The sequence below is a fragment of the Condylura cristata genome, unplaced genomic scaffold, assembly GCF_000260355.1.
Source record: "Condylura cristata isolate star-nosed mole 26May11 unplaced genomic scaffold, ConCri1.0 scaffold00023, whole genome shotgun sequence".
Taxonomy (NCBI): domain Eukaryota; kingdom Metazoa; phylum Chordata; class Mammalia; order Eulipotyphla; family Talpidae; genus Condylura; species Condylura cristata.
Window position 1 is genome coordinate 756,662 of NW_004567124.1, and position 19,735 is coordinate 776,396.

General features: G+C 37.3%; 1 protein-coding gene across 3 annotated transcripts in view; it reads right to left on the reverse strand.

Moving 5' to 3' along the window:
- The window catches only part of NEO1 (neogenin 1), a 159,447-nt gene that overhangs the window by 40,539 nt on the left and 99,173 nt on the right, over nt 1-19,735 (reverse strand). For all 3 annotated transcript variants that reach the window (XM_004687609.2, XM_004687610.2, XM_004687608.1), the window contains exons 8-13: nt 15,829-15,988; nt 10,132-10,286; nt 5,340-5,488; nt 4,791-4,929; nt 1,631-1,680; nt 465-612 (exon numbers count right to left, since the gene is read on the reverse strand). In XM_004687609.2, coding sequence (XP_004687666.1) covers nt 465-612; nt 1,631-1,680; nt 4,791-4,929; nt 5,340-5,488; nt 10,132-10,286; nt 15,829-15,988 — 801 coding nt within the window. The remainder of the gene's footprint in view (nt 1-464; nt 613-1,630; nt 1,681-4,790; nt 4,930-5,339; nt 5,489-10,131; nt 10,287-15,828; nt 15,989-19,735) is intronic.

Consider the following 19,735-nt stretch of genomic DNA (forward strand, 5'->3'; position numbering starts at 1 on the left):
TGAAACAAAAAAATCGAACCAATTTACACTGCCTTGTACTCTTTCTATGTGTAGTAAAATTTAAGAAATACATAGTTATGTACATATGTCTAAAAATAAGTATTTGTATTTACACATGTATATGGATGTGTAAATATGTATATATGTATGCATTTGAAAAAGAAACAAAAAGGAAGAAAGTGAAGAGAAAGTAACAGCTTCAGCGGTGTAGGTAAATTTCTGGCTATAGCCATCAAAAAGTACAGTCCCAGGAGAGAGCAGAAGATGAGACAGGTGCCCTTCTCAGGTACTCTCAGTTCCTGTGAGCACAGTGGTGGAGCACCATGCTGTGATGAATGGGATGCTAGTGTTAAAGATATTCAAAAATGAACATGCAACATGGTGGCCTTACATGAGACACTAGCATATTTCACTGTCTTGAGAAAGACCTTCTCTCAACTTTACCCATGTGCAGCACAGCTTACCTTCCACCAGCCAAGACAGCTGAGTCCCAGCTACCATGGTCTCAGAGGCTTCACTCTTTCGAGAGGCCTTCCGGTAGCGAACCTTGTAGCCAGTAATCTGCCCGTTTTGTGCATCTGGAGAAGGTGGCTGCCAGTGAATCATGATACTCTGGGAAAGATAAGGTTATAGGAAAAAGACTGACTACAAAAAGTTTTGACCCAAGGTTTTACATGTTACTACCCTATATTTTCTGTGTAAAAGAAAGGTATATAAAGGCAGCAGGATACTCAATTTTACTAAATTATTTAATAGTCACTCAAGAATACTTTTTAATTTTAAAAACCTCCATTTTCAAAAAGGGATATTATATTTGTTGGCAGTGTACTCTGGGCACTTAACCTACTGGGTATTTTGCCAGAACTGACAACACTGGGCAAGTCTCAGAAGAGTTTTTAAAAGGAAAATACAAGGTTAGAACAAATGAATTCAATAGTAAACTATTGTTAGATGTAAAGGTTCTTTCCCATCTGCAGCATTCAACAGCTGAATTAAATAATTTTCATCTAAAACTCATGAAAAGGGAAAATCATTAACAACTGTTGTTTGTTGTTCCTAAAAGAAGAAATGGAATCCCTCTGGACTTTTTGAAAGGACTGAATTCCTCAGTTGTCTATGCAACCCAGAAAGGGCTCAGGACTCTGAGAGGCATTCATAGTTCTAAGTGTACAGAGAAGTTCACTTGGAGGGAGGATCTGAGCAAATGCACCCAGTCTGAGAGTTGTCTGCCTTTAATTCACATGGGGGATGTCATCATAAACAACTTACTTCTTTCTGTCTGGTAAGGTTCTGGACTGGTAAGATCTAGATTGCTGTGATTTATCTAACAATTGCACTGTATCTGCACAGCTAAAGTAATTCTGGCAATAGAGAAAGACAGCAAAGTCACACAGTACAAGCTGGTATTCTAAGCCCAGTCTTACTTACATATCTGTCAACTTACTTCTCTCACTATGATTGTTTTTAGTTAAGTTCTAATTTATAGGCTTAGTATTAAAAAAAAAAAGATGATTGCAGTGTTAACATTCATTTATTTTGATAGTTTCCCACATAATCTCCTTCCTATAAGCTCTTTGGAGGTTTGATAGTACACTAGTAAAAGTGAATTAACATCAATACAAAATTTTACCTTTGAATTTCTTACTTCTAAGGACAGATTCTGAGGCGCAGCACTGGGAACTAGACAGGCAAAAAAAAAAAAAATTTTTTTTTTTCAATCACCCAACATATCATGTGACTGTTTTGGCTAGACTTACACAAAGGCACATCTCCAAAACTGCTGATGCATCAAAGTCCTCATCCACCTGTCAGTACTATCATATTGATTGTATTATCTGGATAAGGGGTGGCCATGTTTGACTCATTAGAGAAGTAAGACATACTCATTTACATATATCCATGTCAGGTTGTTCCTTGGGGAAATCAGACACTCAGATGTGTTTACAGATGTGACAGTGACTTCAAACTTTTCTAGATTCTTAACTTTTCCAGACCTCTGAACCTTCAACACATTGTTTAAATATTCTTGATGATAGCATATATTTATCTTGGAGGAAGGATCATAAGTTTCCCAGAAACAATTCTCGAAAATATGGCAAATAAGTGAAAGAGATCATCATCATGGGTTCAAAATGTGATATGCAAAAAGCAGTAGCTTCATTTTCTTATGTGGTTCCTAAGCTATATTTTAATAGTTTCTTTAATTGAGGTAACATTGGTTTACAACACTATATTACTCAGAGGTGTAGGATGGCTCAGTTGTATGCTATAACACCACACCCACTACCAAGGCGCTCACAGTGCTTCACCATAGCCTTCTGGGTCCCCTTCCTACTGCCCTCTTTCCCATTCTTTCCTTCCTGATAGCCCCACTTATCCAAGTCAGATTCTAGGGCTTGTTACTGGGTTGATTTTATCTAATGTCTTCTTTTGTTTCTCTATATTCCACATATAATCTGATAGATTTCTTTCTCCTTTACTTAACATTATCCCCTCCAGTTCCATCCAATGGGAAAAGTTTCTTCCCAAATAGAGCAAAGAGGTATTTAAGCAATGGCAGCCTCAGGAATGTGACCATCTGGTTTCCCAAAAAAACTATTACAGCAGGAACACTCATTTAGATGTCAGAAGTTTGTAGCTGCTAGTTAAACAAACAGCTGAACTTCAGTTTCTCACAAAGTAGGGATAAGATAGAGGCATTTCAAAGTCCACACATCTAACGCCATTCCTCTTTGCCATGACTACAGCAAGCAAAGAGTTTAAGTAGATCTGATTAGTTCTCTCTCTCATTCTAAATGCTGACTTTAGTCCTTTTTCTTTTAATTTGTCCATGGAAACTTCTCTCTCCCTTTCTCTGACATTTGGTGGCCAGGTGTGTAACTAAGTGCCTACTATGATATAGGCTTCCACAGAACAGAGATTATGTCTTGATCACTGGTGTAACTCATTCTAGCAAAGTGTATCAGGCCTCAACCCCAACATTTAGGTGCAACATTTAGGTGATGTAGACACACATATATATATTTTGAGAAAAAAATCCATAGTTGTTCCAATAATCTCCCTGTTAAGAACCTCTGCACTGGCTGCATATACACTCAACAGAGGTGCTGTCATCATCACAATTATCATCATTGCTACAATTTGCTATCTGTGCCCATATATCAGGATCCATACTATTCCACAGAGAAATTTCTGTCATTGTTTCTGTTTTACAGAAGAGGAAACTGTAAGTGAGGTTTAGGGCAGTTAATCCACCTTGTTTAAGCTGGTGGCAGAACCAAGATCTGTCTCACTTCAAAGTGCTGCCTTTACGCACTGAGCTAAAACACATTCAGCTTCCACGACAGGCACTGCATTGGGCATGCCAACCCACCTGCATGCAGTTAAAATATGGGTCCTAATGCAAATTTAAAGGCCCAATTTTTCTCAAAAGTCTTGGAACAACTGTGTAGTTGGCTAACCAAATTACAATTTTTATTTATTTTCCCCAACTTGTCATCCTGAAAAATGTCAAGCACACAGAAAACGGTGGTAAGACTAATAAACGCCATATAGTCTTCTCCCATTGATACTCCACCAACCTGCCCTATTCCTCTCACTGTGTATGCATACACATGGTTATCGATCTGTATGATGCTTCTGAATCTGAGGAGAGCCATAGTCATTATGGTACTTCTCTCCTACACAGCATAGTATGTCTAAGAAGGACATCCCCCAACAAAATGACAACAAGCATATTCAGAAAATGTAATCCTAATGCACAATTAGCTAATACACTTAGTAAGATATCTAACATTTATTATTGTGTTGCTGTTTTTAATCACCAGGCCCAGGATCTAGAAATTATATATGCTTCACTCTTATTTAATCTAGATTCTAGATATTCCCCAACTTTCTATTTTCCTAAGGCTCATATGTTTCAAGGATGCAGGTCAGTTTCTTTTTTTTTGAGGGGTAGAATTTTCCCATTTGGGTATGTCTAGTTTCTTCACTATGATCAAATTCAAGTCAAGTATGTTTGGAGGGAGACTAAACACAAGCAAGAAATAGAGCTATGTCCCTCTCATGTATTACTCAGGAGGCGCATGATGTCAGTGTGCTCTTTGGGGATGATGTGTTTGGCCATTTGCTTAAAAGAGGCAAACTGCAGCTTCATGTGTGTTTATAAATAAGGACATATGCACATATATTTTTAAGAATTAAGACATGTGTAACACACTGGTTATAGCTGAGTTTCAAGAAATAATATGCACACATTTAACGGATTATGTTATTTTCTGTCAAGTCTAAAAAAAATGTTGATTATGTCTACTCAATCTCATTGGCAACCTGTAGTTTGAAAAATACTACTCTAGATCTTGGGTATATTCATACAACTTAGCTTAGAAGTTCTGTCACAGGTGAGAAATGAAATGTCATTACAAAAAACCCACTTGGCATACAAATATGATTACTAAGTACAAGGCTAGCTTGCCAAAAACACTAGAATGATCTGTGCTATGCACAAGCAACAATATTTCCAAAAGCCCCTAGTAAAAATAAAACCATTGAGAATCTACTCAGTACCAGGCAATGCATGTGCTGTATTCTCTGACTGTTTACAGCAGTCCAATTAAGTTGATATTAACCACAGTTTAGATGAAAAAAAAACATGCTCAGACATGTCTATTGACTGACGAGGGTCACACTCTTGGGAATGAATTGGGATCTGAACTAAATCTTGCATTAATGCTCATGATTACTTCTGTGCCACCGGAGGCACTGTATTTCAAAGGAACAGACAGACTTACCATCTGACAATGTTCGAACAGCAACATCTTGTGTGGAGACACCAGGACCATGTTTATTGTAGGCCACCACTCGGAAATTATACTCCGTATATTTTTTCAACCCATTAATGGTGTGAGAGAGACTTGAAACATCAATATCCTTAAATAAAATAAAACAATTTATATATATACACACACACATATACATACTCAATTTATACACACATACACACACACATTCACTACTCAAGCCAAAAGAAGTGCTGCACTATAAGGAATTATACAAAATTTATATTGAATGCAAACTAGCTTTTCATTTCTTTTGTAGACTTATTTTACAGTCAAAGCAGATTAATCATAAATATTGGCAATTTACTTAGACATATTGCTTGATGTTTAGTGACCCTTACTGGTAAAAACCTTGGTACAAAGAAATGAATCTACTGACTCTGCATTTCCTATACATCATTTTCCCCATTAGATTTATCGACAAGAAACTTTTAAGTTCTGGAAATATATTTCAACTTTACTATTCTAATCAATGTACTGGAAAATAACATCATTTTTTACCTGTTCTTTATCAGTCCCTTTTTCCATGTAGTACAATTTGTAATTCTGAATTTCCCCATTCCCAGACAGTGGTGTTTCCCAGGTGATGGTGATGGAAGTGGGTGAAACTGCATATGCTCGGATGTTAGGTGCTGGGCCAGGGAGCTGAACTGGAAGGAAAATTTCAAGAGAGCAAGACATATGAAATTTTACTGCATCCTTCAATAGCCATTCTCAGCAATAACACTATACTGTATTAAGTTTAAAAACTAAGTAGTGGTTTCATAAACATAGTTTTGGAATTACTATCCATTTCCCTTTATGATTAAACTTAAAACCAAAAATTATCTGTAAGTTATCTCAAATTTATTCAAAGAAAAGAAATGAAAACTGTAGAATTCTTGTGGTATATATAAATTACCAGCTTTGTGGAAGGACTGTATAGCAGATAAGAGCAATCATCACAGAAAGAGCCCTTTCTGCCAGATAGATGTAGAATGATGAAAAGAGTTCCTGCCCACCAAGAACATCCAGTCTAGTAGGGATGTCAGACATAAATACATACAAATAATGTCAAAAGTGCAAGCAGCTATGTAATGATCACAATGAAGAGAGAAGAGTATATAACTTTGCTCCATGACGGCTGGGTAGAAAAGGGAAGGCTGGTAAAGACTTCTGGGGGCTAAGGAAAATGAATACTTTTCTCAGGTACCAAGGGAAAAACTATCCCAGTAAATGTCAGTGAAGAGGATGTAGGAGAAAACCATGTTAATATGGCTATGATTAAAAGACAACAGATGTCGGCCCTTCCTGGTGGTGCAGCAGGTTAGAGGACAGCACTAAGAAGCTAAAGCCACTTCAGCATGAGTTTGAGCCCTGCCTGGAGGTGACCCACATGGCATGGGAGACCTCTCCTGACCTACCCAGTGGTCCCCTCAGCAGTGTACTTCAACAGTTGGCCTGTTCTACTCCCCAATCTGTTGCTGGTGGGTCCTCTCACTGCTCCTGCACCTCTGGCCTATACCCCAGTTCTGTATGCATAAATAAATAAATCTTTAAAAATAAAGATAGCAGATCATGGGAGAGATAATGATTAACAGGATGACAAGAACCAGTTAATGAAGAACATCTTACTAGGGAGTTTGGACTATTTCTAGTAGGTGTTAGATAGTTACCGAAAAATTGTGAATAGGAACATACATGATGTGGTCAGATCTGTGTTCAGAAAGACATGTCAACATACCATGTAAGAACAGTGCCAAGGGAACAAGACTAGGTAAAGGAATATAATTAAAAAAATAGCTGCTTAAAGGAGTTCAGCATTTAGAGATTTATATTTATTAAGTGACATCTTATTTACCTTTGCACTCAACCCTACTTACAGATGAGGCTGAGAGACTGAGAACCATTTCCAAATGATGGGGTATTAGTGAGTGCTGGAGTAAGGAGGTAAGCACTCTCTGACTCTAAAATATGGCTGAGGAAGACCAATGAGACAGCCATAATTCCTCCCATCAGATACGTATGATGGAGAATCAACTGTCTGTCTGGTTCTAACCCCTTCATTTGGTTCACATACCTTATGATTCTCTTTTTGACTGACTGACAGTTTCCAATCTCAATCTATACACAAATTCTGGGTAACTGTCTATGTTTACACTTTGTAAATATTCTATATTTGAATACAATTTCTCTGGTGCTAGGTTTCAGTAACAGGCATCCATTAAAGTGAAAGAAAGGGAGAAAACTAACAAAATGTATGATAAACTGGCTGTCTTAAATAACAGCAACACAGCTTAAGATTAGTTTTGCTACCAAAGTAGAGAAGCCTGAATATGGTTATTTTAGCAGTTGTTTCCTTTATTTAGTCATGAATCATGTTATTCACTTAATGTGAACAGCATATTTTGTGCAGCCTGACAGGTGGGATTTGTCTCACTTCTGCTGCTATGGAAAACTTTCTTCTAACTTATTAAAGGTGAAGAAAAACAAAACAGTTCCCAAATTCCCTTGAAATTACTATCAATATATTCATTGGCTAAATATACGCAAGTATGATCCTAAAAAAAAGATGCTAATAAATTCTTTCCTTTCAGCAGTACAGTGGAATTATATATATATATATATACATATATATATATATATATATATATATATACATATCAAATGGTTTGTGAAGCTAAATATAAATAAACTATTTTCCAAGGGCTGACTCCAACACTTACACCTCCTCACACAAGTTGAATACTTCCAGATGAAATACACATCTCTCTACACAAACTCCTCTCTGTGAAAATGTATGAGTCTCTCTCCATTCCTAAAATATCCTCACTGAACTGTTGCCCCTTTCCTGTACATTTTTATTTAGTTATTTTTAAGTAAACTCTATGAACAAAGGACTGTGCTGTCTGCTTCCTTTGTGAGACAGCCGCATTGTCATTTTATTTAACTGGGTCCCAGAGTGAAAGTTCCTGTGATCAGATGTCTAGTCTTATTCATCTTTACACCCTGACTGCCTAGCACAGTGACCAGCACATGCCAATCTTCCTCATGTCTTTTCTTTCATCTTTAAATTTGACAGTGACCCTTCTAGTGGTTTGCAAGTTTGACTCAAGTTTTGATGTAATCAAAGCCACAGACTCTTTCCTAAGAAAAATGTGAATATGACCACAGAAATATATTCATATGGATCATAGTCCTAGGATGGAATTCTGGGACCATATCAAATTCAATGGTTGCTTCATTCATTTTTTTTTTTTTAAGATTTATTTATTTGTGGACCTCCCTGGTGTCACAGTGGCTAAGGATGTGGCCCTGCAAGCTAGCCGCAGCGGCTTCAGTGTGAGTTCCATCCCCTGCCCCAGAGGTGATCCACATGGCAAGGCAGACCTCTCCTGACCCGCCTGCTGCTCCCCTCAGCAGTGTGCTTCATCAATCTGCCTGTTCTGCTCCCACTCTGTGTCTGGTGAATCCTCTCACTGCCCCTGCACCTCTCGCTTGCACCCCAGTTCTGTATGCATAAATAAATCTTTTAAAAATTTTTCATTAAAAAAATTTATTTATTTATTTGTGCATACAGAACTGGGGTATAGGCCAGAGGTGCAGGGGCGGTAAGAATATTCACAGAGTGGGAGCAGAAGAGCCAACTGACAAAGTACACTGCTGAGGGGAGCAGCAGGCTGGCCAGGAGAGGTCTGCCGCGCCTTGTGGATCACCTCTGAGGCAGGAGGGGATCGAACTCATGCGTAAGTGACTTTAGCTTCTTAGTGCTAAGCTTTAACCTGCTGTGCCACCAGAGAGGGCCCGTTTTGTTCATTTTTATCACAATTCCCTTGCGTGTGCACTGTTTGATCCTATTTCGGGGATCTGGGTCATACAGTTTCCTCCCCCGAGAATATTTAGTCTAAGTCAGATGCTTCAAGGTCGACCTCGGGTCTCCTCTTTTCCTAGGAACCTGCTTTGATTTACTTATCTTTCACAGAAATTGTCCATTGCTCTGTATCCCAACATCTTTCATATGGCACCTGTTCATGAAGGTAATGTAGAAATACTGACTAACAGTTTCTGCTTCTATCTGAATGTACTAACTGTGAAATTCGACCTCCTTTCCCTGTAACAAGGACACATTCTTTCCTTAACTCAACCCTGACTCTCTGATGGTACTCTTGTTTTGGCTGGGTCTGAATCCTGATCTTTAAATTCTATCACTGAAATGATCATTAGCCTCCTCTTGACTGCTCCCTCGGTAGGGGCAGAATCCTCTTCTGTTCATCTCCTGGATCTTAACACCTTGGGATCGTGTCTGTTGTAGGAGATGTTCAATCAGTGTTTGATAAATGAATGATCTGCTGTAGCATCAGTGAGTTAGTGAGTAATTCTATAGCTTCTAGATTTTACTTATTCCACCCATCAGGGTAAAGTCCTTGAGCTATTTCCATAGTTTTATAGGCAAATTCTTCAACCTGTTTAGTTCTCTGGTCAGTAACTTCTGCAAATATATCTCATATGCCCCTTAATTGAAGTAAAATCTCTATTACAACTTGTTAATATAGAAAACACAGTACAGCTAATAGTAAAAGGGAACTGGAGAAGATTCTAAGGAAAAACAGTGACTTTGTTAAAGGAAGGAAAAAGTGTAGATGAAAGTCTCAATGGGAAAAGCATTAATTATTATGAAATTGCTTCTTTTTTCAACCTAGGGCTATAGTTTTCAGTCAAAATTTAGGATATACAAGACATTTATAATAGAATCCAACACTTATCTCAGTTGCAGAACATCTTAAAAAATATGAGTAGAAGTAACACTGTTTGGTACAAAAAGCCCATAGCTCCAAAGTAAACCTTTAAAGGGATTCTCAAGAGTGTGATGAATATAAACATCAGAGCAATCTTTTTGACTTTCTGTTTGAATACAGTTATGAAACACGTATCTCAAATGCAAAGCATTTTATCACACATTGACAAAAACAAAAGGATTGTGTCTTTGCCATAAAACAATGTACATTCATATGATAACTTAAGGAAGAAAGTGATACTATAATCTTAAGATTACAGACAAGCAATATTAGATAGGATCTAAGGAAAGATTCTACAAGGAATCTGAGCTAGGTCTTACAGGATGGATAAAATTTAAGTATGTATCAGAATTATATTGTCTTACACTATTTGCTACTCTTTTTACCTGAATTAATTTTGTCTCCCCTTACAGATGAAGAACTGTTTAATTCCATACCCTACGATATGAAAGACTACTCAAAGGGCAGACCTTAAAGGATTACCTATAGGTGGGGGCTGAAGGTGGTGGAAGACTTACCTTCAGGCTGGGTTTCTACTCGCAGTGGAGCTGAACTCTCTCCTGAGCCATGCTTGTTATGAGCCATAACTCTGAAGATGTACACAGTTGCTGGCATTAGGTTTTGAATGGTTACCTGCATTTCTCCTGGGCGACTGGTATTCTCAACACGCTCCCTTTGGACAAAGAAAGAACATCAATTAGGAAAATTTCTAGGAAGTAGTTTCATTTTCATTGCAATGCCGATAGACACACCACATCAAAATCTTACTAATGTTAACTCTCAAAAATTAAACTTCTACGGTGGAATAGTATTTAATAAGAGTAAAGAGACTGGCAAAGAGCAATGGAATCTGCACGTGATAATGTGCTGACCAACATTCTTGCTTGACCTTTACTGAGCTCTGGTCATATTCACCATTTACTTTCAAAAGTAAAAAGAAGAGGGTCTTCTCAATGCCATTTTAAATGGGACAGCTGGTCATCAATTTTGCAGATTTCTGGAAACACTGAGTTTTAAGCGGTGATTCTCAGGGAGTCAAACAGAAGCTGATAGGGATGACCCAATTTTCACAGAAAATATAAGAATACTGTGCATATTTGGGATAGTAAAGATCCTCAATAATAAGAAACTAGATGTGATCACTTTTAAAACATCAAACATTTAAATGAATTCTTAAAGCAATCTAATCTGTAAAATAAGTCATCGTGATGCTGATTTTCAGAATTTATTTCTTAGATATTCTTTTCTTAAAAAAAATTTATGCATACAAGAACTGGGGTGCTGGTCAGAAGTGTGGGGGGAGGGGTGGTGTGGTGGTGAGAGGTTTCACCAGAGACAGTGGGGGAGCAGAACAGGCAGACTTACTGAAATAACAATGTTGAGGGGAGCAGGGGGCAAAACAGGAGAGGTCTGCTGCACCATGTGGGTCACCTCACCGGCTGGGATCAAACTCATACTGCAGTGGCTGTGGATAGCTTCATAGTGCTGTGCCACCAGGGAGGCCTCTTAAATATTCTTTTTAAAGGATTTTAAAACGAATTTGAAGTGCTTAATATATCTTATCACAAACAGTACAGTCTAGTGTTATCAGATAAAAATATAAAAGCAATGACCCAGATTCTATTCTGGGGCATCTGTATGTTCATACGTAGGCCCATAATTCTGCTCCCTATAACAAAACCAAGAGTTTTCAACAACTATTGTGAAGGAATTGTGTTAGAACAGTCAAATCTGTGAGATGATCTGATCTAACTTGAAGAAGTAATAAAAGGGTCAAAACTACTCTGTGGAAGAAATTACTTGGAATTATCAAAACAGTTAAGTCAAAATTCTTATTTTAAACTACTGACATTACTAAAATTAGTTTAGGTTCACAATCTGACTGTTAACAACATTTCAATTTCAGAGAGCTGTGCTTTTCAACACTTATCTCTAAACTACCTTATTTTCTTTAAACTACCTTATTTTAATACAAAGAAACCCAATACTCATATTCTATTTATAGAGACTGTTAGTCTTAAGGCCACTGGAAAAGAGTATTTTGCTAATAAAGGCTAATGCTCACAGATACTTAAGATACTTATAAAATTATTTTCTCATCAGCTAAACCTCTAAATCACAAGATGTATTTAGGAGGATAGCAATAGATTTCTAACACTTCAAATTGTCTGGCACTTGGTATGATCATAAAAGGAAAGATGTTGTTTGATTCATTACCCTACTATAAATTCCGTATGAGAGCATAGATTATGTCTGTCCTGCCTACTGTATACATAAAGGTGTCGACAGATTCTCTTCTAGAGAGGCAATGGGCAGTAGAGTGGGAAAGCTATTTTACTACAATTTGAAGTGAAATGTCCTCTCCTTTATGTTCACATACAGAAACAGTAGAATGATCAAAAATTCCACTAAGTAGAAAATACCACACATGTGTTAAATGAGTATAAATTTGCCATCTGACATAAATTATGTACAATGATGATGGCATGGATACCTTTTGTTTGTTTCTATGTAAAAGGGGGGGAAATTTAGGAGAAATGAGTGAAGGGACTGAAATATAAGACAAATTTCTACGGCAGCAGTCCATCTCCCTCCTCTCAAAAATAATTATTCATAGGTGTGATTAGCCATGGTAGAATATATAGCACCTTAAAATTCTTCCAACACTGAACTGGTTTGAGAGCCCAGAAAAAAGATTTTCTGTAGGGAAAAAAACCTTTTGACTTCAAAATAGGAGCCAGGGAGAATTTAAAGGACAAGTCATAGGATATGTAGGATTGCAGTGGTACTTAGGTCAGAATGTGTCAACTAAGGGTCAAGAAAGAAAGAGGTATATGTTATAGTGCAGTTCCAGTTTTTTGTTTTTTTTTTTAAGATGTATTTATTTATGCATACAGGCCAGAGGTGCAGGGGCGGCAAAAGGATTCACCAGAGACAGAGTGGGGAACAGAACAGGCAGGCTGAGGAAGTACACTGCTGAGGAGCAGAAGGGGGGTCAGGAGAGGTCTGCAGCGCCCTATAGATCACCTCAGGCCAGGGATCGAACTTGCACTGAAGTGGCTGCAGCTAGGTTGCAGTGCTGAGCTCTAACCCAATGTGCCACCAGGGAGGGCCCACAGTTCCAGCTCTGACAGCACAACAGCTTGACAAGTCTCAAGTCACTAGTTCTTTCTGGGTCTTTGTTTCTTTATATATTAAATGGAAGAATGAGACCAGAATGGCAAAAAATAAATAAATCTAATATGGGACAAGTGACAAATGGAAAATAGCATGCAGTTACACACACACACATACAACACACACACACATCCTAGTGGAACCATTTAAAACCGTAAGAACTATCTTTTGCAAATACACAAAATTAAGAATGATGTTAAACAAAACAAAACAAAAAAATACTATCTTTTGTTCCTGGTCCACAAATAAAAGTGTGACCTGGACCAGCAATCCATAGTTTGCCAAATCCCTGACTAATAATTACCTATGGATTTAGCCAATCTCTAAAATGGTGTTAATTTCTGGAATGACTTACTATTATCCATTTAGTGATTACTATTAGGAGAGTAATATTATCTAGATTACACGGATTTTCTAAAAAGGCGAAAACTTCAGAGCTGAAAAGACAGAGAAAGGAACTTCGCCAATGTCTGGAAACCGAGGTACCACAAGCGCGGCATGTGATCAAGGCACATAATGCCACCTGGTGGTGAAATTCTCAATTGCAGGAAGGGGAATTTGTAAATGCAGGTACTGGCACAGGTTTTCACTGAATTTTTACTTATTGCCTGTGAAAAAAACTACCATCCTCATTTTTCAGATGAGAAAGATCAAGCTTATAAAGTCTAAATGAAATGTTTATAAAACAAGTAAATAGAATACAGTCTTCAGACAGTGTTTTAACATTCATATTCAGAAATTATAAACTCAATGACGTGACAAAAAAATATTGGTCTGCAGGAATTCTCTGTCCACTAAGGTTACTGCTTTTAATGCTATTCATATACACCCACCACTAAATGAACTTAACTACTGCCTAACAATCACCCTGACTCCATTTCATCCCCCCTCTAATCTTGGGCAGTGTTCTGAAAGCACTACTAAAACGAGTCGCTTAATAAAAACCACAGGCACACGTGCTCAGGAATTTACAAAGGGTTCCTGCTGAACTGATTGTGCCCAAATTCTTAGTAGTAATTCAGCATTTGACTCCCCTTTATTATAATTTCTAACTGGTACCCCAAACATGACCAATTAGGCTAGTTTTCTTTCTTTCTAATCCTTCAAACACCAGGGATATAAATTAAATTGGATTCTTATCTTGTGCCTCCTCTTCCTTTATATATATAGTCCTCCTTACCTGCCAATTAAACTTTTATGTTTTTTTAATTTCAACTTCCTTATTAATCATTCCTGTTTATTTCTTTTAAAATGTCTTTCACATTCAAACGACAAAATTTCTACTTTTCTTATATAAGTTTTAAAAAAATATCTCAATCTACCTATACATGTCAGAGATAGAACTGCTCCCAATAATAATTACCAGCATAACTTTTAAAAGAATTCACTACTTAACAGACATTTATTTCATGTTACTTATATAACAGGTTCTGCTACTGGAAATACTCATTGAACAAGAATGATACCATAAGTACACTAATAAAAAGACAAAATAAGTGCTTTGGGGAAAAAAAGTGATGTGACAGCAGTGATTTAGTGGTAAGCATTTAGCAACTGGCTCAGGTTTGCAGCACTTACTGTTGTAAATATTTCCACCAGGGCCAATTTCAAGCTACCACAATTTCCTGAACTTTGTCATCAGATTTGAAAAATTTCCCCAAATTTAATAACTGATTTGGGATCAACTGGCTTCAGCTGTGTGAGAAGGGTAAGCTAGGTGGGCATCCATGGAAAGCCTGAGCAGCAGCATGTAAGAATATCAGACAAAAGCCAAAGTCATTTATGAAAGAAATGCCTATCTGGCAGAAAGAACAGGATGAAAGCATTTTGTCCTAAGGAGTCAGTGAATGCTTCCTTAAGTTCGGTGAATGCCTGTGAAATTTGTTAGGAGACTTCAGTCTACTGGAAACACTTGAATATAATTACTGTTTGGTAGTGATGACTTGCCTTTTTGTGTCTGGAATTGTTTCCTTATGTTTCTAATACCCAGGACATCCAGTACAGTAGAGAGTTCAGATACACATTACCATCTAGCTGGCTCAAATCGCTCAGACTTCTCAAGAGTATTAAATCAAGGGATCTTGAGGAATTTCTGTACTTGTTGAGTTTGCCAGTATAATATTAAATATTATGTATGCCAAATACAAGCACCTTAGCAGAAATACAAGATTTATTTTATGTGTTTGTGTCATGTGTTAGCATCTTATTCTGGTGTGAGGTACAGTACACTGAAGGAATCTACACAGCAATGTTTACAATGCACAGCTTTTAGCATACTTACTCCTTCAGAACTTATAAACTGGGAACATAGGACAAGTGCACTTGGTAGAACAATTTATGGTGGTATAAGATTATGTGTTACAATTAAGTGTCAGTGACACAAACTAATTAGTAACATATATAAGAGCAATGTTGTATGTGCTGAAAATGGTGGGAAAAGTCTGATGAAAACTTCATGAAGAGAATAGACTGTGAATGAAAATACATTAAACTGGGATTAGGGTGGGGAGAAAAATAAGGTGGAACAGAAAAAATGCTAGCACCCAGGGATCCTGGATCATCTCCTGGAAGCAGTGAAGAGGCACTGTAAGTTCCCAATGCAGAAGGGGAATTTAATAAAAATGCTGTTCTACAGAAAATAATTGCTTATTAATCATGTCATCAAAGAGATACCTTGGAGTTCAGCAGCTTACATTCACAGAAGGGGATACAGGCAGATAAATTAAATCCACCATAATTTCTAGAATCTGAGTGCTCTAAGTAAGCCACAGGATGTGTAGAGTGAATCTTAGGAAAGAAAAAGGGTAGCCCCTTTTTACAATTTAAACTTTTATCACTTCAGCTAAATAGCTATATCTACTGTCTCCCCAAGTCATCCCAGAAAAGCAAGAAAGAATATTTGAATTGCAGACTTATCTAGGAATGTACTTTTAAAGATGTAAAAAGATATAGAAGAGATGTATCTCAACAGCTATTTTCTGGAATAAATATTGGTACAAATCCCATACCACAAGCACTGCACACAGGCAGGTACTTACCTAGCAACACCCTCCTTGGTGTAGAAGACAGAGTAGGTTAGGTTGTCCCCATGAGGATCTGATGCAGGTGTCCGCCAAGTCAATTTGATGAAGCGGGTGGAGACCAGGGAGGCCACGACATCCCGAGGAGCTGAAGGCAGTGGTCCAGTTGTGGCTGGTGCTAGATGGTCAGTAGTGGCACTGGTCAGTGAAGTGGGAGGTAATGTTGGGATGGCAACATCTTGTCATGTGCAAACATTGGGGAATATGAAGGGCAAACCACGATGTTTTTAAAAAAGAGAACAGAAAAAACAAAACAAAAAGAAATAAACAAAACCACGATGGGAAATAAAATAAAATGAGTGAACATAAAAAAGGCCATTAAACTGAAGGCTAACATGCAGGCCAGGGGTAATTACTGAAAACTAATAGGCATCCTCAAGACACACCACTGGAGAGCAAGCAGACTTCCTGGCCACTATAATGGGTGTGGGCAAGGGAGAGGGAGAGTGTCAGCTGAGAAAAAGTCTCACAGAAGGACACAGCAGTGCCCCTGAAAGAAGCATGCAACATCTGTCAAACTATGTACATACAAGCCTCACATATATTAACACCTCTATATTTTCTCCTATTTTATTAAAGTAGGAGGAATGTGTGGTATGAACCTAGTTACACTCAACAGGCACTGGTCATTGAGACCTCACCAAGGAACTTGTGTGTCTTCAGCACTGCAGGAGAGCTGAAAGTCACATCTTTCTTCAACCTCAGTCTAATGCTACATTGTGTTGTAGGCAGTACCCATGGAAGTCTGATGATTGCCTCCCTCACTTTGGGATAATGAATGATACAAATGATCCCTGAAAGCAGTCTTCATACTATTTTAATAAAAAAACAAAACAGTGAACTAAAGCTCTGGTCCCTATAAAAAATATTTACGTATTTTAGTTTTGTTATATTCACTTGTTTCCTTTTTTAGGAACATCTATACTTTCAGTAAATGTTTGTCCCAAAACTGAATAAATAAAAACAAACAGAACACTCAAGAACAAAGACATGTAATTCTGGGGATATGAAGGACTTTGAAATATGAATTAATATCACAAGGAAACTTTTCAAGCTGACTTTCTAAAGAGGAATCATTTAATTTTTAGGAAAAGGAGGACTTTTAAACATAAAATTTGACAGCCCTCCCTAACATTCTAAGATAAAGTGAAAGTAATATTTTTACTAGTAAGTATAGACTGTTCAACTTCCAAGTAAATCTTAAATTATTTTTTCCTTATTTTTAAAAAGATCACCCAATATACTTGCTTTTGCAAGCACGTTACACGCATTCAACTCTAAATTTCACACAGTAAGCCCTCACACTTTTTTTCTTATTAATTTTGAACTTATATAAAGTTCTACCTTTCCAGCTTCTTTATATCATTGACAAAACAGTTGGCTCCAGGTTACCACTAAGATGTACAGTGATTGGTGCCAATGAAGCACAGCCTGTACTCTGGATTCCTCAATAAAGGAAAATTGCTCATGGATATAGGAAACACTTCTAATTCCACTCAGGTTCTAGAAGTGGATGTAGGAATGATAAGGCTGAAGTGTATCACCACTTCAATGGAAAAACATGAAACAGCTGTTTTTTAAAACTCAGTTCAAAAATTCTCAACTTTTCAACATTCTTTCTTCTCCCTCTCTTTTTTTTTTAACTGACACTTTATGTACGATTTACAAAAAAAAAAAAAAAAAGACAGTGAAAGTACATTGGCATTTCAGATAGCATCTCTATGTCACTGTCATCAGAATAACTAGAAGGTTAAAGCAAGACGTTACTATTCTAATTGCCACTGATCAGGCACTGATAGGTGTTTATCCCATTCTGAAATTAATGGAAAGATAAATGCATGAATATTCAAATATTTCAGAGTACATCTTTAAAATTTCTCTAGTGGGTCCTGCCCCACAATTCTGATAGAGAGGTTCTTTTTCTCCCACTGTAAACAGCTCAAAGAAAGCAATAAAAAAACTTTGAGACTCAGGGAAAACAGTTAAAGAACACTTAATCTGCTTAAAGACATTCATATGAAGCACACTCAACAGGAAAACAACAATTAGACTATTTACTCATGGCACTTTATTAAAAATGAGAACACTAACAGAATGTGAAAAAGGTATCAAATAATTTGTTCCTGAGAGTAATCTGTCACATAAAGGAGCTACTGAAAACTACGTGGAAGTTCCAATGAATTCAAGGCTTGTACACAGGTTGTTCCTAGTGGTGTCTCTCCATAGGGCAGGCATATTTCTGGAATTGTGTAAGCAGTAAAAGACACAAATTTCTTCTCCCTTTCCCAAACTAATACAATTTATCATTCTATTTTCAAAGTTAAAAATATAACTATACTACACTTAAAAAGAACTAAAGAAGAAAATTGCTACACAGTAACAATTTAGACTTAATATCCCCTTATACTTTCACAATCTGATTTATAAACACCTGCTTTCAGATAAAGAAAGAGCCCCAGTCCCTGTCTAGACTCGGGTATACCCCTTTTTGGCAGATGCCCCATGTGGGAGTGAGTGTTAAATATCTTAATATTTTTACAGATTCTAAAGACTCAAAGCACATGCATGAAAGAAGATCTAGAGATCTTCTTCAAGGGCATCTTTTAAAATTAGTAGTAATTTGTTAAACATAAATTTCTCTTAGATAGTAAAATGGGATGTCTTGTGAGGAAGACTGTCCTATAACTGGAAGATGTTAAGAATTCCTATAAAGATAATCACTGTGTAAATAAAATTTGTGATTAAAAACTTCTATGATTTTTAAAAAAGATTTTTGCATAGAACTAGAGTGTAGGCCAATGATGCAGAAGGTGAGAGGATTCACCAGAAACACAGTGGGGAGCAGAACAGGTAATCACTGAAATACACAGCTGAGAGGAGCAGCGGGTGAGACTGGTGAAGTCTGCTGCATTGCAGCATATGTGGGTCATCACCCTGGTTAGTGGCTAAACTCAGGCAGTAGCGGTGATAGCTTGATAGTGCTCAGACTTAACCCCTCCCCTAGACTACCAGGGAGGCCCCAAATTCTATTTTTTAAAACAATAAAACAGCTAATAAATCTAAGAGATTCTGTATTTAACCCCCATTTGTTTGAAACAGAACAAATTTCATTGTTACATACTATTAAAGAGAAAGAAACCATACAGCAATTAGTTTTGTGAAATCAATGTGAATGTCAAGGACTTGACAGATATGTGCTATCTTCCTTCTAGGTTTAGTGACAGAAACAATGATCTATTTACTTTTGATTTTTTGTTATGGAAAGGGTACTGGGAATGTTTCACAGTTGATACTCTTCTCCCCATAGAGGATTTGACTTGGGAGTAATCTTCCGTATTATGAACATTATTATTTAATTTCTAGAAGGAGAAATCAAAACATTTACTTAGCATGAAAATACCTGCAAAATATTCTGAACTTTCTTGAATTTTTCATGCAAATTCAGATACCTTTATTGATGTCAGCATAATGAGAAGCCTTTATCTAATTAATTCTAAAACTATCTGCCATTTCTGGATATTCATAAGTATTGATACAACAAAGGGATTCAAATTGATAAACTCAAGATCCTTATTCATATTTAAATAGACTCTATACAAATATTTATAAGTCAGCAACCCTGATGCAGCAATTCATTAAAAGGATATATTTCTGTATTAAAGTCAAAAATAAACTGAATAGGCCCTCCCTGGTGGCCCAGCGGGTTAAAGCACAGACTAAGAACCTAAAGCCACTTCCGCATGAGTTCGATCCCCGCCTGCCCCTGGAGGTGACCACATGGCGCGGCAGACCTCTCCTGACCGGCCCGCTGCTCCCCTCAGCAGTGCACTTCGTCAATCTGCCTGTTCTGCTCCCCACTCTGTCC